This window comes from Diadema antillarum, unplaced genomic scaffold, assembly GCF_040938485.1.
Source record: "Diadema antillarum isolate AM-2024a unplaced genomic scaffold, OU_Dant_1.0 scf00000188, whole genome shotgun sequence".
In the NCBI taxonomy this organism is placed as follows: domain Eukaryota; kingdom Metazoa; phylum Echinodermata; class Echinoidea; order Diadematoida; family Diadematidae; genus Diadema; species Diadema antillarum.
In genome coordinates, this window is record NW_027271077.1 from 1,174,242 (window position 1) to 1,199,821 (window position 25,580).

At 39.1% G+C, this 25,580-nt stretch overlaps 3 protein-coding genes across 4 annotated transcripts in view; 2 read left to right on the plus strand and 1 right to left on the minus strand.

Annotated features, from left to right (window-relative positions):
• The window catches only part of LOC139723414 (pre-mRNA-processing factor 39-like), a 444,659-nt gene that overhangs the window by 22,316 nt on the left and 396,763 nt on the right, over positions 1-25,580 (plus strand). The window lies entirely within an intron of this gene.
• LOC139723401 (choline transporter-like protein 4) lies at positions 3,148-11,319 on the plus strand. Its single transcript, XM_071634646.1, has 2 exons — positions 3,148-3,760; positions 9,767-11,319. Exons 1-2 carry the CDS (start codon positions 3,148-3,150, stop codon positions 11,317-11,319), a joined length of 2,166 nt encoding a protein of 721 aa, XP_071490747.1.
• LOC139723412 (muscarinic acetylcholine receptor M5-like) overlaps positions 21,667-25,580 on the minus strand; it is a 151,155-nt gene continuing 147,241 nt past the window's right edge. For both annotated transcript variants that reach the window (XM_071634656.1, XM_071634657.1), the window contains one exon: positions 21,667-24,331. In XM_071634656.1, coding sequence (XP_071490757.1) covers positions 22,957-24,331 — 1,375 coding nt within the window. In that variant the 3' untranslated portion in view covers positions 21,667-22,956. The remainder of the gene's footprint in view (positions 24,332-25,580) is intronic.

Sequence of the window (25,580 nt, forward strand, 5' to 3'; positions counted from 1 at the left end):
TTCAATAACGAAGGTTTTCATTTGTGTGGTGTCATACTGAGCTACGGTTTTTTTTTTGTGTGTGTGTTTTTTTCGTTGTAAAGTCTTGTCTAACTTAGAATTTACAAGTATACTTGGCCCAGTAGTTTTGATTCGTTTAGGTACTAAATTAGGTCTAACTTACTCATGAAGACCAGCTCCAGAACCAACCTCAAAAGTATTTGAAATCAAACTTGATCGCAGCTATCACAACGACTGAAATGCCCATACTTTACTGATGCCTAGTTTTGTTGCCGTGGTTACTGCGAGTACTACGGGTATCGTTGTTTAAGTGGAGTGTTGTGAAACAGGCCCATATGGTGGGCTCTTGTGAAAATTACTTTGACGGTATGAGAGTGACGCTATCTTTTAGAGAACAGGGAATTATAATGGCTGTCTTCTTCGGAGGAGACCTACTGGATTTACGGAGAAAATCATACATCAGGCGTTATAAGGACAACGAATCTTGCACAGTTGCTCACTGGGCCCAGTAGATTCGATCGTTGGGGGGGGGGGGGGGAATGAAGACAATACATGAGCGTAGACATGAAACAATAAAATGTTGTAAATCACGATGTTTTCGTCTGTCACATTTTCCCCGCAAATATTTACGACTTTTAAAACATCACAGAATGATTTAATGCAGGCAGCATGTGGGCAGCAAACGTGTACACGAACAGGAGCCTTACTTCCCGAGGAAGGCTAATCACTCTATATTGTGAGTAGGTCCTGTAGGATCTTACTAAATCATGAAGGTTGTATCTCGTCCGAGGAGAATTACCCGGATGTTCTAACACAATAGGAATTGGTAACATAATAGACAGCAAAAATATCTGCCCTACTAGTATTGAAGAATAAATTCGCTCCAATATTTTGTTCAATTTCAATAGAAAGAGAAAAAAAATTCCCGCAGAAGAGTGCAAAAATGATCAAAATTTAATAAGAAATACAGAAGCTATGACATTTTGTAATTTCAATATTTTGCGAAAAAACACTTCTTGACCAGTCCTTATGAATATTCAAATCAGCAAGTTGATGATGTCATGCTCTTACAATTGTTTTCATACAAAATGTGAAATATGAAAGTGTCGTATCTTCCTTATTTCTTATGCGATTTTTGTCATTTTTGGAACGTTCTTTAGGGATTTTTTTTTCTTTTTCTTTTAGAGGTCATTTATTTTTGGGTTGGATTTCTCCTTTAAGGCAGTAAAGTCCATAATACATTTTGCATACAAATGATGCTCATATTAATATATATATATGTAGGGCGTTAGTGAAAAAAAAAATAATAACTTTACTTTGGACGCGCGCTTCGAGTGTTTTGGACTCTTCAAAATGTTATTGAGCTGCGGAAGGTGGATTACGAACGACCCACGGACTAATGTGCATTATTTGTTTCATAATAGTGGCATGATTATGAATCTGCTGCAGCCATTTTCGATCCCTTTGGATTCAGCAATTTACATTAGTGTGTAATCGATCTGGACATGCTTGAAACTCGATCGTGTCAATTATTCTGACCGTCAATAACCTATTTTCCGGTCAAAATGATGTATAGGGCCTACTTAGTATCAGAATATAAGCTCTGTTTCAGACGAGATCATCATGACCGTGGAAACATTCACTTTGTCACTTTCATGGTATCCCCCACCCCCTCCCTCTCTCTCTTTCCTTCCCTCTCTTTCGTTCGGAAGCTTGCAAGTGCCACCGAAAAGACGAGATAATAATTCTTGGTCTCCTCGGACTCGTCTTCTTCTTGTGTCAACGAAGACAGAAGGGCGAGAAAAGATCCCCGTCTTCGGAATCTCTCCTCGGGCCCGAGAAGGCAGGAAAGCGCGATGTCAGATCCCGTTTTTCCGACTTCTCTGGTTTGAGAAGGTGGGTCATTAGATCTTTCTCTCTTTGATTTCTCTGGTTCTCGAGGAGCCGAAATATATATATATATATATATATGCAAATAAGATCCCGTCTTCTCACCTTCTATGACCCGAGAAGTCAAGAAGACAAGGTCTCACATCTCACCTTCTCGGGGGTACCCAAGATGTTGAGAAGACGAGATATCGATCACGGTACTCGCCAGGCATTATCTTGGTTTACACATTAAACATATGTTGTGTAACAGTAGGCCTACTGCTAATGTGCTACTGTGCAGGGTGTATGTCCGGGAAAGGGGGGGGGGGGGAGGAGGAAGCGGGGACGATTATACCATTGAGTAATATAATAATAAGGTTACATTAATTATTACTGGGGTTTACTGTTCATTCTGATATCTGCTGGCTGACGGTCATGTTAGTTTAAAGGGTATATTATAAAGCCCACATGTGTCTGCTTATGATACAATACGGTCCATTATTATCATGTCATTATCTTCATGAGATAACGCACATGAAAACAATCAAATTCACGGAGGTGGGGAGTAGTTCATGTCAAGGATTTCAAACATTGAAGACATCCTTGACCTTGATAATCAGATAAGATGGTGAGTAAAATCCTGCATTTTATCGAACGCATATACCTTTGTCTCAAGGAGTGTTCATCTCATATCCTCCATCAATTATTAACAGAACATCCTTTAACCCGGATAACCTACGCGCCTCTGTAACAGAGACCTTGTGTCCTACTACGGCGATGCAAAGAGTTTGTGATAACGTGTCGTCTTGGTATACGATGCATGGTGAGCATGTCCGTGTTTACATTTAGTCACAATTAAGTGATCGGGAAACAAAAGTTGGTTCTTATAATACAATTCTTTCAACTGTCCCGAACGATTGCCCTCAATAAAGTGCAGGAAACTGTTGCGTTGGCATTGTGACAGCATCTCATCTTGGCTCGCTGTTGTAATTGTAGACGGCTGTTGTTGAGGGCCTCAGCTCCCTCGATACCTGCACTTCAGCCGTGTAATGCAAGCCGCCAGGGACTATTATATCCTGCCAACGAGATTCTGACTCGCGTATAATGTTTGTGATCTAAAGCTGTCACAGTTCCATACCAGCGAATTGGATGTCAACTGTTCGGGTTTAGCGCCTATGCATGCTGTTGACATTTTCATATAGGTTAGAGTGGACTGTCACGTAAAGCGAATACACCGTATCGTATTCCTGATAGGAATAGCACGAACTCCTTGCCGTGATGGGGTCTGGCGAGAAAAAGCACTCCGACGACGACGAAAAGCCAGCGAAGTCGAAATACGGCAAGTCGCGACCACATGACCCGACGTTCAATGGACCGATCAAGAAGCGCGGCTGCACCGACGTCATCTGCTGCCTCATTTTCTTGGCTTTCCTCGGCGGTCAGGGTTTCATCGCGTACCTCGCCTTCACCACCGGCAACCCGCAGACCATCATCTACGCCACCGACTACAAGGGGCAAATCTGCGGGAGCACTCCGGAGGTAGCCAACCTGACCAGCTTGTTCTACTTCGACTGGCTGGCCTGTTTCTCCTACGCTACTCTCGCCAACCTGAGGTGCCCAACCCCTCAGGTGTGTGTCAAGACCTGTCCCAGCGAGACCTACTCCATCTACACCCGCTATGCCCCCCAGATCGCCACCGGTATCTACTATGACATCGACTGGAATGACTTCGTGTGCGACTACGGTGTCGATCCCGAGTACGAAGTCACTCACAATGGACACACGATCACGTCGCTGCTTGCGGAGGATATCTGTGCCGCGTACTATGTGGAGAGCCAGTCTCAGTACAATAGATGTCTTCCCAGCTTCATGGATGTATCCAATATGACAGGTATGTGACGTACAGTAATTCTTGTAAGAGGTGTGCGAGGGGGAGAGATGAGTTTTAAAAGAGCACAGGATCATTATATGGAACAAAAAAACAAACAAATAAAGAATGAATTGTCAATCATTGGTAACACGATTAGGTCAGATTTCATTTTGGCAGCTCTGCAAGTAAATCCATAACCATATACCTCGTCAATTCCATTTAAGTAAAGCACAATAACACAAGCAGACTAAAGAATATCTTTTTGTATTGTTAAAGTGATTTTAGACAATATGAAACTATACCTTTTTTATTCTGTAGAAGAAAAGGACATAATATTATAAACACATAGACAGGCACTTTCAACTCCCAGCGTTTTCGAAATTGTCAAAAATCAACGCACTGAACAGTTGGACGTTATCTACTTGCATTAAACATTGTTAACACCGTATAATGTAGTAACAAAGTTATGGTCAACGATCTTTTCAAAGTTCAATACCTCATCTTTGGAATCAGCTCCCTAATGATATCAGAGAACGTTCATCATTAGATCATTTCAAGTCTATATTGAAGACTCATATTTTGTTTGTAAAGTAACTTTCATTGTTCTGTAAACTGTTTAATGATGTGTTTTAGGTTGAGATATATATAGTTTTCTTTTGTATTTGTTTTTTTTCCGTTTCTAAAAAATGCGCTTAGAGACTTAAATGTAATTTGCGCTCTATGAAGATGGTTTATTTTTATTACTATTTAAAGCCTAATTGGCATAGATTTTTCTAAATATGATTTAAGACTACTATAAAGGCATTTCAATTTGGAATAAAATGCAGTCTGTGACAAGAATATTCTGAAATGAATGGTGAGGTTGGAGGGGTCTATTCCAGTTGATACACAAGCTTGGGTAATGCGAAATATAAATTCTTCTACACTTCTGCCAACCATAGTACAATGATATTCCAAGCACAAAGTATACCCCTTTACTCGACTCCATAGTATGTACCCTGCACACAGCTGGTTGTGTGAATGAAACAAAAATTCGTCAAAAGTGGGTCTCATCGGATAGCCCTATGACTACGTAGCTAATATCCCCTGGATAAGTGTGGCGGAAGTAGGGATTTTACGGCAGAACGTTTAGTCACAAAATTACCGAATGCGATAGCCTATATCGCAGTAACATCAATACCGATATTGGCAATCCAGTAATTTACGCTCATAACATGCAGGATATCATTTCAGTGAGCAGTGCTTTTTCTTCTCTATGGAGGTACAGATTATCATCGTGGGATTTGATTGATCACCGTTTGAAGAGACAGACAAAAGAGCAATATTGAAAATGGGTGACTCAATACCCAAAATGATGCAAACTTATACATACGGACACGGATGCATGAGTTATATCCTGTCAGTCAGTACCAGCAAGAAACATAAAATTCTTCGACACGATCTAACTGCGATAAGGGACTGCGCACTGGCCACATTGTTGAGCACTCAAGACCATAATCGTTATTCAAGCAAATTCAGTGAAAATTATTATTATCACTATGATTTTTACTCCTGAAAGTAGTGGGAAATTGTTTGGTGTCGTCTTGTTTTGTTTTGGTTTGGTTTGTTTCTTAAACAATCTAGCGTTCATTGATTCCCAATAGTTATTATGATTTTAATAATATTGTGATTGAAATTCTGACATGAGACTCCTTAGATGTGATGGTTAAAAGTGTATCAGGAGCCTAGAGGGTTTAACGCACCGTTTCCGTTTGACAAAGAAATCGGTCTCTACGTGTCTAACTTTTGGCTAACGTTCAAGAGCGCATCCTTAATTCATTCGATCTTTTACAATGAAACATTTGCCCCAGTGTTTCCTTGAAAAGATGGTGGAGACAACCACCGCAACAGGACATCTAGTATAGGATTACGTAATCATGGTCGAACACGTGTTTGTCTAGAGGTTTGTATACACGCCAATGGGTTGTAAAGTGGCCTGCCTCCAATAAAACAATGCTGTAAAGAAAAATGATAAAAGTGCCGCCAGGGATTTCAGGACTTCACTTTACCCTATAAAATTAAAAGGAAATACACATCTATAAAGGATTTTGGGTTCACGGTAATCTCGCCATAGCTAGACATTATTTAATATTTTTGGTTTTTAAAAGGTGGGGAGGGGGGGGGGGGGAACAAGGCAAATCGAGAGCGATCTTCCGAAAACAAACAGGCTTCATAGGTTGCCTACTCGTGTAGACCAGCGCAAAGCTCGTGATTTATCATTTTGCAGCTCTAATTCATAATAATGTAGGGCCTAGTGTGTACCAGCTCATGTTGTTAAGTTTGTTCACCCCGTATCCAAGCAACGCACGGCTGTTCAAGAGTCGATGATCTTTTCACCCATAATTTCCGTTCTGTTGGGTTTTCTTTTTCTTTTTCTTGGATGACAAGAATGTTCGAAACTGTCATGTTGTTGGTGAGAAGTCATGAATCATGGCTATAACGAACACCTTGTGTATTGTATACGAGATACACACACACACACACTCTCTCTCGCTCTCCCTCTTTCACACATACACAAAGACACAAAATTTCTTTTATCATATTTTGCTCGGTGTTCAAGTGTTAGTGTTTCGCTGTAAATATCAACTTAATACTCTTAGTTAATAATGTGTCCATATTCCATGTATCTATTGTTGATCTTTCAGTCTGATTCTGAGTCAGATGCTTATGATACCATCAACTTTCTTAAAGCTAATGTTCGTTCTTCAGCATTTAAAAATGCCATCTTTTTTTAATTTCGAGTATATTATGGGAAAATCAAAATACTAAACAATTTATAATCAAGTTTTCTTCAAAGATATACTCATGTATAGTTTGGGATGGCTCCATGTCAAACATTTCCAACTTTACTGTCTTGTATGAAATAAAATAAAACATTACAAAAAGCACGTTTACTGTACATGTATTCTGTTGAAATAACGGTGTTTTATAAATTGGGGTTCAACTTTAAACATATTGGACTTTTCCGAAATGACCTGTACGATAATGTTCATGACAAGACGCTGAAGAAGGATACCAAAAGTACTCAAATTATGCTATCAAGATATCTATGAAAAAAAATATCGCCATGCTTCTATACGAAATGATTTATTTTAGCACTAGTGTACTAGTGTATTTTGGAAAAAGATAGCCAATACTCTTACAATTTTTGATTTTAGAAGCATTTGTCGGGCGTGATTTCTTCATAGCTACATTTTTTAACACTGATGGTAGCATGTAACTATGAACGCCCAGCTGAGATTTTTCAAACGGGAAACGATGTATATGAAGCATAGTTCCTTGATGGAAACATTAATCTAAGTACTAACTTGTATGATGTACATGTGTTAAAGTTCTATTGATTGGAGACTTTTCATTTTGCTCGCTTTAAACATAATATATACTTATACTTAAAAAAATACTATGTTTTATACTTTGACTTGTACTTCTTACAATTTGTTAAACAGTATGTGATTGTGAAATGTGTAATTTGTGTTTTGACTTTCTTTTGTTGGATGGAAATAAAATATAATTGAATCAAATTGAAAATGAAATACATTTTATCACAATATATACATACCACGGAGTATGTTGTCTAACAAGACGTTTGTCACAATAGCTACTGTTTGTACAATACGAGGGCCAACGTACAAATTCAACGATTTTAGCACATACCACTTTGAGATTCTAACCGAAAGAATCACATTGAAAAAAAAAGTTATCATAGACAGATCTTAATTACACCATCTCTAAGGTAAAGTGCCTTCTTATCGCGCCGTCTGTTAGAGCAAAGTCTGTCGTTAATCAGTGGGCATTTCAATTAATACTCGGCTATCGTCTGCGTAACCATGGAGGCATGGCGCTCTATTACGCACCAGTTATAGTCGATGCTTATTGGTTGCTCCAATGGTTTCCTGCTATTATTATAATTAAACAGTTTTACGTGATAAAGGGGGAAACTCCCAAATCTATCCCACTTACACATTCACAGGTAACGCACTTCTGGACTCTTCTGATTTATTTTTTTTCCTTTGATAAGCTACAATGGCTCTTAATACTAATTGCTGCACGTGATAACTTTAATGCTAGTGAATAATTATGAAGTAGACATAATGGCCCGAATTCACGAAGGTGGTACAAATAAACCATGGTTTAAACCATGACAAAAATCATGGAGCGCCAAGTGTCGCACGGAATATTTCGTTACGAAATTGGTCATTTTGTCGACAAAATGACCGTTTCGATACGAAATTATCATTTCGTCGACAAAATGTTCATTTAGTTACAAAATGTTGTCATTTCGTTACAAAATAATCATTTCATCGACGAAATATTCCATGCGACACTTGGCGCTCCATGGTTGTCCATGATTTAAACCATGGTTTCATTTGTACCTCCTTCGTGAATTCGGGCCAATGCGTTTACTGTGTTTGTGCATCATACAGTGACGTAAACGTTTACCATAGTAATTGCCATATCAATATTTTCTGCCTTTGTCCCTACTTGATAAATGAATTACTTGAAAATGTGTATTCATAGATTTAACACCTTGGATTCATTTAACATCTTGGGGTTTCAGTCTGTCATAATAACGCTAAATCAAATCCAGCGTGATAATCTTTTCCGAAATCTTAGACATAATTTCAACCTAATCAAACCGATTGACTGGCGAGAAAAAAAACTGTTGAGAGTGCATGTTAACGCTCTTCAAAATAATCCCACATTCCGCCGCACTAAGAATTTATTCACTATCTCCATCAAGTGATAACGATTTCTTCATTATGACGTGAGAGAAAAAATATTTTAGGGAGTGTCTTTAAAGTTTGAATAGACAGTGCTTCAGTGCATGATTATCATTTTTCATTTTCACAACCGCAAAGTATTTGCTAGCAAGATAATGTCTTCCGCCTATTTGCCAAGTGATATCACAAGTATTGCTGTGCCCCCACCAAAGCTGATAACAATCATAGTAAATTGTCCCATTTCTCAGTGTTCACCTAACCAAACATTCCGGAAACATGAAGAAGAGGGGGGGGGGGGGGGGTATACTCGTCACGACAGCGGCAGATCAGTTTACATTATGTGTAATCTTCGGGGTAACACGAGATTTGCAATGTTATACAAGTAATGATTACATTTCTTCCTTTCTTTTATATGGCTTTTGCATGAGGTCTGAACGTCAAAGACTACCAAAGCAGTCTTTTATGCTAATCGTGATAATCTAAAATGTCTCTAAAGACACTTTGTTGGGTTTTTTTTTTGGTTGTTGTTGTTGTTGTTGTTGCTGCTGCTGCTGTTACTGTTGTTGTTGTTGTTTATATCGCAGGATATAATCTCGGAGCCCGAGTCTAGAGAATGCTCCCTCAGCCTGGCGTGAAAGGGAATAAAGAATATAGGATATTGTGCGCATGATGATTCATGGCTGTTTCTTGTCCCGATGCTTAGTCACGAGCTGTTTCCTGCGCGTCATTATTTAGCTGGAATTCGCTATTGTTTACTCGCATTTTTTTGTTTTTGCCAGGTTCGAGAAGCGTCAGGAAATTCTTAAGAAGGCTGTGAGGTTACCCTGGGTGAAAACAAAGCAATGTCAAATTGAAACCGCCTTTGTTTAAACGTGTCGCTAGTGGGAATATCTTGTGATTTTCTCTTGCTTTAGCTAAGGCTGATTCAGAATTAGATGCTTAATGTGTACACGTACCAGTCTCGATGCGTGTATGATAAATCTCAGAACGATTATGATTAATCAAATGGTTTAGAGGGTTAAGGCTTTGTGTGCAAATTGAAAGCATACATCATGGAAATATGGGGAACAATTTTGGTCAATAATGAAGTTTAGAAGTGTGGGTGTATCTCGATCTGTCTATATCACACAACAAAAAGAATTTTTCGAGATGTGTATAATTACTATGAAAGTATCTGTACATGTATTATGATTGTGATCACGTATAATTCCAACACCATATACTGGCAATTTAAATTTCAATAAATCTATTTCTTTTGGTTTGTCAGAAATTCCCTCTACGACGCCGAACAACCGGAGCATTACGGAGGAAAACACGGAAGTCTTTGCATCTTTCATCAACTACCTCCAGCAGTCCGAGCAGATTCAGAGCGTGGTGGATGACTTCAGGTCTACATGGCCCTACATCGTGGCGGCGCTGTGCATCGTGGTCCTTGTCTCCTTCTTCTTCATCGTCCTCATGCGCTGGATCACCGACATCATCGTCCTAGGATCCATCTTGGCACTCTTCGGGTTGCTGGCCTGGGGGATGTACTACTGTTACGACACCTGGTTGTGTTACCGAGACACCGAAGATGCATGCTACTCCATGCCCATCGAGGACCCGTTTGGCCTCTTCAGTTACCTGCAGTCGGAGAACACGTGGCTTGCCTTCGCCATCATCCTCACCATCATCGCGGGCATCTTGCTGCTCCTCTGTCTGGTGCTCTGCAACCGGTTCCGGTTAGCGGCGCGCATGCTCAATGAAGCCAGTGAAGCAGTGGGCATGATGATGACTACGCTCTTGTGGCCCATTGTGCCGTTCGTTCTGCTCTTCGGGTGGGTTGCCTTCTGGGCCTTTATAGCGGTGTACCTAGCTTCGGCTGGGGAGGCCGTTTATAAGGTAACGAACGCAGTGGAAGATTCTGTGGTGCAGAATAAGTCATCATGCGATCCTGAAACTTTCAACATATCTCTGCACTATCCGGCGATATGTGTCTTTGAAAGCTATGGCTTGCCTTCATACACGATTTACCTGCAGATTTATAGTTTTGTGGGCCTTTGGTGGATGCTGAATTTCATCATTGCTCTCGGCGAGGTGACTCTGGCCGGTGCGTTTGCCTCATATTACTGGGCTTTCACCAAGCCTAGCGATATCCCATCACTGCCCGTACTGTCCGCATTCTGGCGAGCTCTCCGCTACCACACTGGCTCTATGGCCCTAGGTGCCCTCATCATCACCATTGTTCAGCTAATTCGTGCTCTCCTGGAGCTTATCGAGGAGCGGGTGAAGGACGCTGAGGGCGGCATTACAAAGTTCATATTCTGCTGCTGTAAGTGCTTCTTTTGGTGTCTGGAAAATTTCCTTCGGTTCATCAACAAGAACGCGTACATCGAGATCGCCGTCTACGGCCGAAATTTCTGTTCCTCCGCCAAAAGCGCGTTCGAGCTCCTCATGCGCAACATATTGCGCGTTAGCGTCTTAAATGGTGTGACGGGTTTCATGCTTTTCCTCCTGAAGTCATGCATTGTGGTTGGTATTTCGGTCGGCGCCTTCTACTTCTTCCAACTGCAAGTCACATCGTCAACGGACGACGCTTTCTACGTGGTCCCGAATATCAACAACATTTGGGTGCCTATAGCTGCCATTGCAATCATCTCCTTCTTCATCACGTCCTTCTTCTTTGGTGTTTACGACATGGCGGTAGACACGATATTCCTCTGCTTCTTGGAGGATCTGGAGCGAAACGACGGGTCGCCGGAGAAGCCGTATTACATGTCAAAGAGCATCATGGATCTGGTGGGCAAGCACAACAAGAAGCAAAAACACAAGGCAGAGTAGATACTTGTCGTCTGCATGGCGGAATATCCCTGAAATTACAGCTCGTATCCCTGAGAGAGACTGCTGATATCGCGTTTCCAATCGCTTTTGCGCATCTTTCAGAATGTTTTCTTCGTAAACCGCCTTTCTTGTTAGGTGCCCAAAGTATTGTTTAGCGCCCGGCGTAGGCCTAATGTAAATGTATTTTTTTTAAACGTGAGACAAAAATCTGGATAACTCTATGTAAGTGCAACAAAGACAGGAATAAAGACGAATGATAAGAACTGGCACCCGGGTATTTGTGTTGAATATAGTAAAACACGTATTACCGCATGTGAATCATGCTAGTTATGAAAAAAGCCTTTTCGGAATACTGCCGATGGAATTCAATTTTCTGTTCTATTCTGTATGCGTACTGTACTTGTATGCAAATGTTGTGCATTTAGGACCGTCGCTTGTCGCAAAGCCTCATGAAATGATTACAGTCGTAAATGTTTTTGCTTTTGGATGTGAGACAATGCTAACGCGCTGTTACAGACATTACTTTCATCTTTCTGATTATTTGTAGGTTTTTGTGTCATTGTTTATTTTCTATTGCCAGTGCTTTCAAGCAGATGTGGCGTTGTTTTCATACGAAATGTTTTTTTTTTGTCATAGCCAAGGGAACACCCTTTTATGAGTCTTTTGCGGAGGTTGAATAAAAAGAATATACTATCTTCGCTTTTATTTCACGAGTTATATGGCCTATAAGAGAGGATAACTTGTAGTTATGGTTGAGAAAAGAAAATGTACAACTGATATTTTGATTACCGTGTTTCTTATGAAATAAAATACAATGATCTTGCGAAGACCATACATCATAATTCGTGTCAGTACTTTTTTGCTTGTGTTACTTTGTCATCATACAAAGCATACAATTTAGAAAATAGATGAAATAGATTTTCTGTAGCTATATTATTTTGGAATTTTGATTTCGAAATGATATGGAATTATCTTCAACTTTGCGTGTAAGTAATCAATATTCTGTCTTTATACTCAGACCTTTTTCATTTCTATTTTTTTTTTCTTAAACTGAAGTAAAATAGTGCAGCAGATCTCCATGTTTTCTTGCTTTTACATTGTTGAATATAGAGACATTTCGTCCTAGCCTGTGTTCTGCGATGATTTCTATCTGCCATCGTTTTCTTTCGTATGATTTTATGGTTATCGGTGATTTATGCAATTTTGGTAGTATGAGGAACTATGAGTGAAACAGTGCTATAGCACATTTTCGTGAGTTTCATTCCTAGAAAGACATGGTGTGAACGGGTCTCAAGAGGAGTTTCAATAGCAATTGAAGTACTTTTCAATGGAATGGTTGAAGGAAGAAACCAAGTGCAATTTTTCCCCTCCGGTACTGATGAAGGTCATGATAAAGGTCATTACACTGGTGTTAGCAACTTCCAATAAAGCAATGATGATAATCCTAACGTATTGGCAATCATAATAACAATCGCATTTGCCTGTGTATTATACTGTTTAGAAATAATATATTTAGTTTTGTACTATGTACTGTTTTTAGTTTAGACGAACTGGAATATCACGACACGCGAGTATTGAAATAGTTGAAACAGACTGTTTGAGTCTAAGCGCTTGAAAACTTGATGTGGAGCTTGATTTAAAAAAAATGAAATCCTCATCACATCGAGATGAACACACTGCTGGACAAGTTGCCTATATTTCTAATCCGTTATGTTTGTAACTTTACTATCCATCATTTTTGTTTTGTATTAATGTAATATATGTATGTAATATATAATATTAATGTATATACATGTATTAGGTGTTACAAAAAACATTTCTCACTTTTGATCCTTAATAGTGTAAAAAACTATGTATCAGATAACAGTGACACTATAATGAGCAATAGCTCATGAAAAGTGAACAATTTTGATTTGAGGTAATTTAAAAATAAAAGCATAAATCAGTGTCATTACATCCAAAAATATTTTTGTAACACCTGGCATAAATATGATTTAAATGAATTATATATTAAAAGTAATGTCGAATAAACGTGTGTGTTCAGTGTATTTTATTCATCATCTCTAGGAGTCATAATCATATCTGTGATGAGCTTAGACTTGCTTGAACGTCATTGCCGGCGGGTGTTTGATATAGGCTACAGTTATTACCTATACAGCTCTATTTCGTGTATTGATATCACGTATGCACTGTTCCCGGTGAGCATGCACCACGAGAGGGTATGTTTCAAGGGGGTGCTGTTCGTTATTCCGAAGGTTCGTTATTCCGAAGGTTCGTTAATCCGAAAATGAAATAGGGTTCGCTATTCCGAAGGCTCGTTTTTTCGAAAGTGAAATAGAGTTCGTTATTCCGAAGGTTCGTCAATCCGAAAATGAAATAGGGTTCGTTATTCCGAAGGTTCGTTGATCCGAAGTGATCGTAAGGGTCCGTAACGAACCTTCGGAATAACGAACCTTATTTCATATTCGGATTAATGAACCTTCGGAATAACAAACCTCATCACATTTTCGGATTAATGAACCTTCGGAATAACGAATCTTCGGAATTACGAACCTTCGGAATAACGAACCTTCGGAGCTGTAATCGTTTCAAGGACCTTGTGGTCATAGTATTATGGTAAGATATGGTTCTTGTCCCCCATCCTCCCTTTTCTGGAAGGGAATAAAACTATGATCTCTCTGGTTTTGAACCCTTGACCCGTGATGTCTTGCAATATTGTCATGCAACCTTTATGTATATATGATATTATACATGGAATTTCTGTGCGTGTATGTGTATGTGTGTGTGTGTGCTTTGCTTGAGTATGGATTGTTTGTATATATATATATATATATATATATATATATATATATATATATATATATATACATATTGTATAAGACAGACTGAGAGGGAGAGAAAGGGAGATAGGGTATGTTGAGTAATTCACTGATTATTGCTAACCATATCATGAATATCATAGAATAAAGCAAATATCTTTTATAAGATTTATTTTCATTGCATAATTCATTACATAATTTTTATATAGACTATATGAAATTCTTTGATTTGTGGCCTTTTTGATTTCTGAGGCCCAGTATCGCCCTGCATCACTTTTCAAATATTAAAGTGAATTCCGGACCAGTTGAAAGTTAGTATGAAAAGAAAGAGTAACATTTTCTGACCAATGACATTGTGATCACAATTGGGTGAAAATTAAGAAAGTTGTGAAATGGTAAAGTTTCGCTAATATTAACAAAACATTTCTTGAACAGTCAATATTGATAAACAAAATATTGAGTAGATGATGTCATCCCTTCACAACTTACCATTTTATTTACACATACAATTTTGAAATTTTCAGTATTTAGTTTAAATGCAATCATGCCCCAGTCTCAAATCCACATATATCTAACTAATCATTATTTGGAAGATATTCAACCAGGAATAATATCGTTTTACATTTTTTCTTGAACTATCTTAGTTTTAATCCGATTTTGACCAAATTTTCACTGCTGTGCTTGTCATATTTTACTCTTTCTTTTCAGACTAATCGGTCTGGAATTCCCCTTTAAACAGAATATTAATCATATCGAAGTTTTGCACAAAGATATACTTACTATTTGTGTTTAAAATCTATCGCGCTTGGCTACATCGATGTCATTATGATGATGACGAAACAATCACTTCCATTTACAATACTAGTAGTTTTTCTCTTTCTCAATGTCTTGATAAAATTTGGAAGAGGGTGTAATCTTTCAACATTAGAAAAAATAAATTTGTGCACGAAACATTCATTTGTGGCGACGAATCGTCCTGGTTTTTGGAAAACATCGTGGGAGTTTTTCAATACAAATCGGTCAGTCAGAGCTTTGCAGAGTGAAAACTCATTCGAAAAATAATGTCACGGCTTTTTGTATGCACATTCTATTTCTAATTTGACATGAAGATCGAATGCCTCAAGATTGACCCAGGGCAACTGAAGGATGTTCCATGCATCACTGAAAGTGGAGCACGACCTTTTCTTTTCCTCTTTTGGGGAAGTAATGCTATAATTTGTTGCTGTCCAACTTATGGGTAACTCGAGAAGACTTGAACCAGTTTTAATCTTGATATCAAATATTATCCTAAGAGCAATAGAATGAAATAATGCGATGCATTGTGAAATAAAAGTTATGTCATGCAAACATGATATCCCTAGGCCTATATATGCTGTATTCCCCCAAAGCTTCGACGATCCGCTCTACCAGTCACAAAAGATAAGTATTCGCAAAACAAAGGGTTAGAACCTTCGATGCGTAATACAATATCGGATATTCACGGTATTCCTACAAAAACATTAAGACATTGAGAGGATGCATTAGACTTTGCCCCCCGAACTAGTTCAACAACAAAGCAATTGATTTTATGAACATTGTGACTAAAGACCAGTATATAGTAGGCCCATAATTGGTTATTGTTATCTTCTGTTGATGAATAATTCTCCCTTGGGAAAAGTTCGGAGGAAAAAAAAAATTTTCCTAAAGCTTGATAGCTGATCTTACAAAAGTTATTCTAACCCATGATATACAAAAACTGGGTAAGTCATGTTTTTTAGTCCATGAGCAACTGATTTTTTTGAGAATGAGGATTCAAATCATATATGATATGATGGGATAGCATAGAATATGTAGGATATACTTTTGTGTTAATGTGTGTGTAAAATGGGTAAGAGTTATTATAAAGCGCATTAGGGAACATTGATTTGTTATATGTGGCAATCCATAGAAGCTCAATATTGTTATTGTTGTTGTTATTATTATTATTACTCTTTTGGCCACATGAATGATGATCAGTGAATTATGAATCAACACAACTCAACATGCAAATATACATATATATATATATATATATATATATATATATATATATATATGTATATATATATATATATATATATGTGTGTGTGTGTGTGTGTGTGTGTGTGTGTGTGTGTGTATCTGTGTATTAAAGCTACAGTGCCTTCATTCCAACATGACAGAACTGAGAAATGTAATAGCGCCCTCTTTCTGCTGCCTCATTCGCAGTAACAGACGACAACGGCCATTATTTCGGTATAGTAATAGTTTCTCATCTCTTCTGTCATATCATAGGAGCGACCGAAACGAAACCTGTCTCGCATTGAGCTCAATATTGGTATGATATAGTCTAATTTTAGTACGGGGATACTCCTAGTTGATTGGTCAACGTAGAGAAAAAATGAGGTACCAAAGTAATATTCTTATCTTTATGTTGTTTTGAAAATATATGATCAACGATATACAGCAGAGGCAAGTTGTTTATTCGCGATGTCAGAAACTATTTCTTATGGTCCGAAGAGAGTTGATTCCTTCTACGAACTTGAAAATTGGGTTTTGTTGATGAGTTCAAAATAATTGAAAGCTAAACATTAAAATGCCCTGTCACATAAGTTGATGATGTTGCAAGTAAGGTATATTGATTTTTTTGTGAAAAATCTTCTATGGTTTTTATCCTTTATCACGCCGCCTTTGACATCCGAAATCGTGTATGGAGTGCGTGACTGTGTATGCATGCGTGGGTTTGTGTGCGTGTCCGCATGTCTTTTATTTAAGGGGTGATTAAGATATTCGGGCAAGGGTGGTACTAAAAAACAAACAAACAAACAAAACTTTTCTTAATGGTGAAATGCTGCAAAACTGGTGAAGCGATACAGGTAACAGAATTTTAAGAAAGTACAGAATGTCAGTGGGAATTAGTCAAAATTTATTACACACAGCTCATACAGATACGTATACGATTCATGAAGTGAATACCCCAAAGCAATCTTTTTATATTATGGATTGCTTCTTTCTAGACCAAGAGACAAATATTAATAAGACTTACCCCCTTTCATATTCAACATATTTACTCTTGCGACACATAACTCTTCTTTAAAAAATATACATTTAAGAAATTTAAACTTCACGACGACACATAATGGTGTGTATCCAAGAAAGACGTTTAGAAAATGGAGACTTAAAAAACAACAAGAAATGAAGTATTCCCTAATAAAAATACGTCTTCTTTTTCATGTTTAATCACGAAATGAACACTAACGCAAACAAACGCCACCTTTGTCATCATACTGTGCAGTGTGGCATGCCCTTGAGTATAATAGATTACAATGTCATCAACACAGTATGGTATACAAGTAAATGCGTTTGCGCTGTTTCGCTTGCAAGGTGTATAGCATTATTTCATACAATATTTTGCAGTCGTAATCACTTGCATTATACGGAAATAGTTACAAACGAAAAAGACAACACAAAAATGTTCACCGTTACAATTGCATACCACTCGTTTGTTATTCACTCTGACGTCACCAGAACGACACACATAGATGCATTTTACTTGAATATCTAAAACGGGGCAAAGATTAATTGGGTGATGTTCGTTATTCCGAAGGTAAATTTGTTTTCAGAAACACACAAAATCCCTGTACCTAGATGTTCGTTAATTCGAACATTTTGTGAGGCTATTCCGAAAATGAAATAAGGTCCTTTATCCCGAAGGTTCTTTAATCAGAAAACGAAATAAGGCTCGTTAATCCCAAAATGAAAAGAAAGTGTACACTAACGAACCTTCGGAATAACGAATCTTATTTTATTTTCGGATTATAACGCACCTTCGGAATAACCAACTGTTACCAAGGAATTAGCTTACGTGAGTGAATGAGACCACTTTCCTTATTTTTCGGCACCATAGCTTACTGGAGTTGCGCCTCAAAGAGACTACGTCATGTAAATGCATGTTGACTTGTATAGATTAATAATATCCTGGGCCCTGTTTCATAAAGCTGTTCGTAAAGTTACTAACAACTTACGAGCGACTGGTGATCAGTTCTGATGTGCTATACTTATCAGAATTTCCATAATTCAGCACAAGAACTGATCACCAGTCGTTCGTAAGTCGTTCGTAACTTTACGAACAGCTTTATGAAACACCTCTAGTCCTCATTTACGTGGATATATAAATATGTGCCATTTATTTGACAATAATTCTTCCAATAGTTTTCTCGAGATTACTTGAATGCGCCCACACGAAAACGTTCCAAGCCAAAATTCTGTTAGTGACATTATCTGCCAATCAATGAGTATCAACATGTTGAACGAAAAGACTTCGAAATGCATTTTCCCCCTTTAGACTAAGCAAATGTCGCATATTTCCTTGTAAAGCATTTCCTTACTCATAATTATTAGTAACATGTAATGGAAATATGCAAGCTTTTCTCATCAGTCAAGGGAAAGGTGCATACCCATGTCTTTTGTTAATCATATCAGTATACTCTAGCAGTGATTGACAAATGATTTCACTCATGGACAGAATTTGGGTTGGTTTGGAAGGGTTTTTTTTTTCGTGAGGGTATCCAGCTAGTTGGAAGAAAAATATGGTAGATGTTCTACTATTTAAGATATATAATATGTATTGTTTTTAAATTTTCAATTGGCCGCAGTAGTGATGTTGAAGGTATCATGAACCACCACAAGTCAATACGCGTTTACATTGCGTAGTTCCTCTAACCCTTGGTAATTTTGCTTTAAAAAAATTACCCTCTGGACCTCTTCAAATTGGCAGCTCAGAGCTTCTTTGAAACTCAAACTATGGTTAAATGACCACAGTGGGGCTAGAGTCAATATCAAAATCAAAATAAAACACAGAGAGATTAAACACCAAAGTACAGAAACGTGTCTTCTGGGGCTCGATGGGTTTGATGTCGTGCTTCGAAACAAGTTTGAATTACGGTACGAGAGATGACGGCTGTGGATAAACACCGTATCCTGTCTATCAAGACCGCCCTCATCAGGGCTCAGACAGAACAGTCTAGCGGCTCTCTTCTTCGTTGAGAAAATAATGATCAAAGTTACCTTAAGACCTGCCAGTTCCATAGACACCACCACCGTGTGTAATCATTGTCAATACACTCATTTCACTCGCACATTGACTTAGAAGGATCTACGAATCGGGTCAAATCAAATTGAATAACATATCCTGCCTTCAGAAAGAGAGGTGTTGAATGAGGAGTATTACCTTCTTTAAAGGTATATTCACGCCTCAATATGTTTCACAATGTATAATATCAATCACATTCTCACATTTAACCGAAGGCAAATGAATGATTTTAAAATCCGCATTAGCCCCACCTATAACGTAAGAACATATCAATATTTTACTTCTGTACCTGGCAGAAAATATTTTGAATCGGAAAATAGCTGGTCGTGGCCGAACGAGGAAGGACACAACTATTATTTGCAATATTTTGAAACGGACAAATCGAGCAAGGAATCATGCGATGGTGGAGGGGCATTTCTTTAGGCATTGAAGGCAACCCTTGAGCGAGTTTGATGCCGCCATTTTGTGCGGAGCATTTACACAAGGAACATGCGCCGAATTCACTTCCGGCTGAAGACAGCTTTGTCTATTCAGATTACGTGTTGCAGTTTAATGAAAACAAAAGTAACCTGACATTTCATTTGCCTTTTCATTCATGGTAACAAAATGAACATGTCATAATGAAGCACTGTTGTTTGTATTTACAGTCGTAAAAAACACAATATGTTACATCGTCCGTTCGAAACAAAATTTAAAAAGAAATAATCTCAATATGAAAATATAAACAGCAGTGTATATCGGTTCAGGGTGTCTACGTAAATTTTGGTACCAAAAAACAAACATCATAGCCTAACGGCCGCATAAAATCTACGATCTCATACATAATGGAAGCGGAACACCAGAAGCATCGCCTAATGCAGCTGAATTGAAGAATAGCGCAAACAGGATTTTCATCCTGCATTCTTTACAAAAATACTCAATGAATGTGGAACACACTATAATTATGTGAGAAAAGAGTTTAGTAGGATGAAAGGATAGCACTGTCTCAGCTCTGTGTTGAGTATCAATATATACTAATGGAAGATTAGAGGATGGTAGCCTTGAAAGTAACGGAGATGTTTCCCTCAATGTACATGTGGATTGAGTAAATGCAGCAATATAAGCATAGAAAGCATCTGTGAAGTTCAAGGAAAATCGGACAGTAAAAGATTAAGTCAAAAGCTTTGAATTTTCTAGGTTTTGAATGCCGCCATTACTGAAGGATAAGACTTCGACAGTTTTTGACATCATGGCAGACGATACAGAGAAAAATAATGTGAAGAAAATTCCACGAAATGTCTTGCTGTTTGTAGCATAATGAAAGAGCAACTGAGTTACCTTATTCAGAAAGCAGCATGAATAATATTATCTTTGCCATAATTATGCCAGTCGCCAGTTAAAGAATTATGTAATTTTCATTAAAAATAACATTTTGTGGAATTCTCTTTATGCTTTATTTATATCGTTCGGATGCAGTGACGTTGCATGAACTGTAACACGTAGTCTTCTCATCTAGCGACGGCGGCATTAAAAATCTCAAAATTCATAACTTCTGAACGGATTGTCTGATTTTTGTCTAACTTCAATGATTTGTTTAATTATGATATTGCTGCAATATGATTCAACCCACATGATGTACGGACGAGATTCTAGTGACGTCACCATGCCATGCTGAGGAGCAAAAACTGAGTATGTGGTTAATACACACGTGATTTGTTTTTGCCCCTCAGGCAACTCGTCGTATGACCTCACGGAACCTCGTCTTTACTTGGGGAAACTTTCCCTTTAATATAGATACGTTGTACATATTGTTTCTTGATTAGACAACCCTATATGAAAGAGTGACGCAGAAGCACCGCAGCGTCATTCTACCCGTCATCGTGAACCGAATTATCTCAAAATGATAACGATCACACATCCGTGTTCCTCAGAAACCTTGACATCTAGTTTCATAGTGGGTGCATCAACGACAAATCTTGTGCTGCAGTGATTGAACCTATATCGGACAAACTCGTTTACCTCGTTAAAAAGTTTACTATCACTGTGTTGGCAGTGTGCGAAGTAAATTGTGCTTAATAATGATAATCTAGATGTAAACATCCACCTGCTAATTCGTAAAACAGATAACACCGAATTGAGTCTCCGTTACATGGCGATGGTCTCAAACCAAGAAATCTGACCTTGTAGATTTAGTGAACTTATTTACTGTGGTTGAATGACGTAAGCACGCATTTGGTCATGGATTTACGTTGTAAACACCATAAGCAAGTTAGAATGATAGACTGATAGGTGGATAAACAGGACATATAATCGGACAGGTAGATGGCAAACCGGAGAGAGGCAATTTGAGAGAAATTTGAAAAAAAACAACATTGTGATGTTCAAAGAGAAAAGGCTTTCATCGCTTTCATAGTCTCGCAGAAATAACAACTCATAAGCACTGTGAACAGTCTTGCCCTTTCTAAAATATTCAACCACATTCATTTACAATTTTCAGCGGACATTATCACAATTATTTCTCGACTGCTGGACAATGAATACCCCATTGAATTATGAATACTTTTAGATCCATGATTGACTCGTTTTCCACCTGGTAGACATTACATAGGGAAGTACGCAGAAACAAACATAAAGGAAATCATACTCTAGAAAGGGATATGGGGAGTCGTCATTGTTACATTTCATGTGTACACTATATTTGTACGAAAGTGATATGCTTCTTTCCTTATGAAACTAAGTTGAAAACTTAATAGAACTTAAGGATGGACTACATCGGACGTGTTCTTCGAACTGATGCGTGTAACACAGATCCGATCCATCACCCACCTACACAAGTAGGCATACTGCTTTGATCTGCCTAGTGTATACTGATTGGATTTGTAGTACACTGCTGGAGCGCCAACACCGACTGTGTCTATAGGTGTGTAGGCGTTTAAGTGTAGAGTGTAAGTTGAAGTGTTAGTGTCTTATGAGTGTATATCCTTGAGTGTACTATATGATTAGTAACGTAGACGGGTCAGATCGGTGATTAGCATCTCTTCTGTACGACATACCCATCCCGCGTACGTAGACCGGCCTACACACTGTTATCATCCGTAGAGACTTTTGCCCCACAACTCGTCAACGTAAGATTATGTCCACTGGTATAGAATGAAGTTAATAATGGTCCGATTTCTGCCACAGGCAGATTTGTACAAGCAACACCTGCTAAATGCAGGGTTGGTATAACTATGTCTGTAAAATATCTATCACTTTATTATGTACAGGTGAGTGGGACAATATCGATTTACTTGTGTGTATGTGTTACGACAAGCATGTCACGTGATCCGACTGGTGCATTTTTTTTTTCTCCAAGATGGCAGCATCTTTACGATTCCTTTCAGGTGGGACATTGATTGATTCAGTGAAATAGATAGAAGCTCTGCGTCACGTGGTACATTGGTCCGGTTGTGATGAGTTCTGTACAGTTTAGACTCATTAAGAAGCACATGTCGTCCATACATTGGCAACAATTGGTACCACGTGACTTAAGTGTTAGTGCACGGAAGCTATGTGTGGCGACGGTGCCACAGAAGTCGTGATGATCAAGCACATTCCACAGATTCTTGGTCCTGACTGCGAAATTGATGGATATGACATCACATTGTCTAATTTCACAAAGGTTCCTCACAACAGAAGACCTTAAACGTCCAATCGTGATAAGTTAGAAATAAAAAGAATTACTGAAGAAATCCCCGCGTTCCTCCACTGTCATCCCCTGCACGTTTGACATGTAAGAATGCGATGGAAACTCGCGCGAAACAACTCATTGGCAAAGGCATAACACAGTGGATTAATGGTGCTGTTGATGTAACACAGGTAGTAGCTAAAATGATATAAGGGCATCGGGACACACGTCTCACACCACGCCATGATGATAACGATAGTGGAATACGGACTCCATGTAATGAAGAAAGCTCCTAGGATGAAGGTCAAGGTGCGAGTTGCTTTTCGCTCGCTACGACTCTGCCGCTCACCGCGTTGCGAACGGGTCCTGCGAAAGCCTCTCTTACTGCCGCTCATGCTTCCGCCGTGCCCGCGCTTCAATGAACCAACTTTAGTCGATTTGTTGTTGTTGTTACGCTTTCCCTTATTGGACTCGAGCGCGTTTCTCGACGACGCGGCAGACATCGTACTGTCGGCTCTTCGCTCCGACGACGACGTCTCGTCGCTGGAATCCTGACAGCTATCCGCGTCGGAGCGATTTCGCTTCGCTATTGATTTGTTCGCAATCCGCACTACATCGGGGCGAGAAGGCTCTACGGAGAGGCTAGTCGAAGTCGTGGTGGTAGTCGTCGTCGTATCTGTTACCATTCCTGGAGCTTCTGTCTCCAGGATTGTGGTTTCTACGGGAGCTATTTGCTGAAGCTGGTCAGGACAAGGCCGGGGAAGGGCAGTACAAGGGCGCTTCTCCCTACTCTTTTTCTTCTTCTTGGCTAAATTCCTAATAATGCGGTAGATATTGGCATACATGATAAAGATTGCAAAAAGCGGCACCCAGTAGACAAAGATGGTTGATATGGTGGTAAACAAAGGCGACTCCTGCATGAAAGGTAGATAACAATCCCCAGGTTCTCGCGTGTCCTCGGTATTTGTGAAGGTAGTCCAACCGAGGACGGAGGTGAAGTACAGCAGGATTGGTAACACCCACGTCGGTATGATCATAATTATGGCGCGTCGTATTGTCATTTTGTTCCGATAGCGCGCGGGGCTGCGGACGGACCACATCCGGTCGACGCTGATCAGGATGAGGTTGAGCACGGACACTTCGGAGCACGCGTAGTCGATGGAGATCCAGAGATCGCAGACCACGGATCCGAAGGGCCAGGTGTCCATAATGAGGTAGAGGGAGTAGACGGGCATGGAGAAGAGACCGATGATGAGGTCGGCTGCGGCCAGGCTGAGGAGGAAGTAGTTGCTGGGCTTGTGGAGGCGGCGCTCGATGCGGAAGGCAAGCATGACCAGGATGTTGCCGCCGATGGTGAGCACCTGACTGAGGAAGGCAAAGAAGCAGATAAAGACCAAGGAGGCGGTGGAGTGAGGCAGCCCGCTGGCCTCGGTGGAATTGTCCGCGTCCATGTTAACTCTAGGATGGATAGAAAGAAAGATGAAAAGAGATTGCATTACTTGGTGTGAATGATGTTTTAGTTTGGGTGTGAATTTACTTTGGGTGACCACTGAGGAAGCTTTTACGGGTTTAAGTGACACTTTATGTGCCGCATTTACTACCTGTCCATAGGCAGGACTCCGCACTAACTTTTATTTCTGGTGGCCCAAAGGCAAACATCCGACCTTTTTTGGTGGCCCGGTCAGGCCACAAAATTCTTCATTTCTGAAATTTTGGTGGCCCGACTTGCGTTTTTGGTGGCCCCGGGCCACCGGGCCACCGTTAGTGTCGAGCCCTGCCATAGGTTTGTGTGTGAAATTTTGTGCACATTCAACTCACTGGCACAGAATGGTTAAATAGGAGCAACCATGGGTCTTAGTGTCATCAAAAGGACTATAGGCAACGAGGAGAAAGGGTCTTGAATAAGGAATGAATTAAGGTAAAATTAAAGCTGAATATAGACATTAAAAGGATGGGAGTGGGAAAATGATATTTAAATTTATCAATAACACAAATGTTTTGAGATATTGTGTGATAAACACTATCAATATGTGACTTCCAAGAGAGTTTATTATCTATAACCAAGCCTAAAAACTTCATTAATGTAACTTCGTCTGCAACTACGTCATTCATATTGGTTATTGGGGAGACTATTTAAAGTATTACTAACATACATTTAGGTTCAAGAAGATTTGAAGACAGCCTGTTTGACCTTATCCAAAATAATATTTTTTATAAAGTTCAGAATTTAACGTATCCACCAAATTGTGAGGATCGGAATGGGAAAGAAATACATTTGAGTCATCAGCAAACAATACAAAAGATAAAATATTAGAAGCATCTGTGATATCATTGTAAGAATGAACACAAAAGATCCAAGTAAACTACCCTGAGGAACACCACAGTTGACAGATTGGTCGTACAGTCATAGGAGTTCTGACCAGAAAACGAAACGTCTTGCTTGCGATCTGTAAGGTAGCTCGTGGATCACTCCAAGGCCTTACCATGAATACCATAGTGAAATAATTTGTGAAGTAATACTTTATGATCAATGGTATCGAAGGCCTTGGACAGGTCCAGGAAGACACCAATTGTGTGATGAGCCCTATCAAATCAACAACTTTGGCTACTTTTTCAGTAAAGGAGAGAATTGCCTGAGAAATGCTGTGTGCTTTGCGGAAACCGAATTGTGAATCGGAAATAATAACATAACAATTAAGAAATTTAC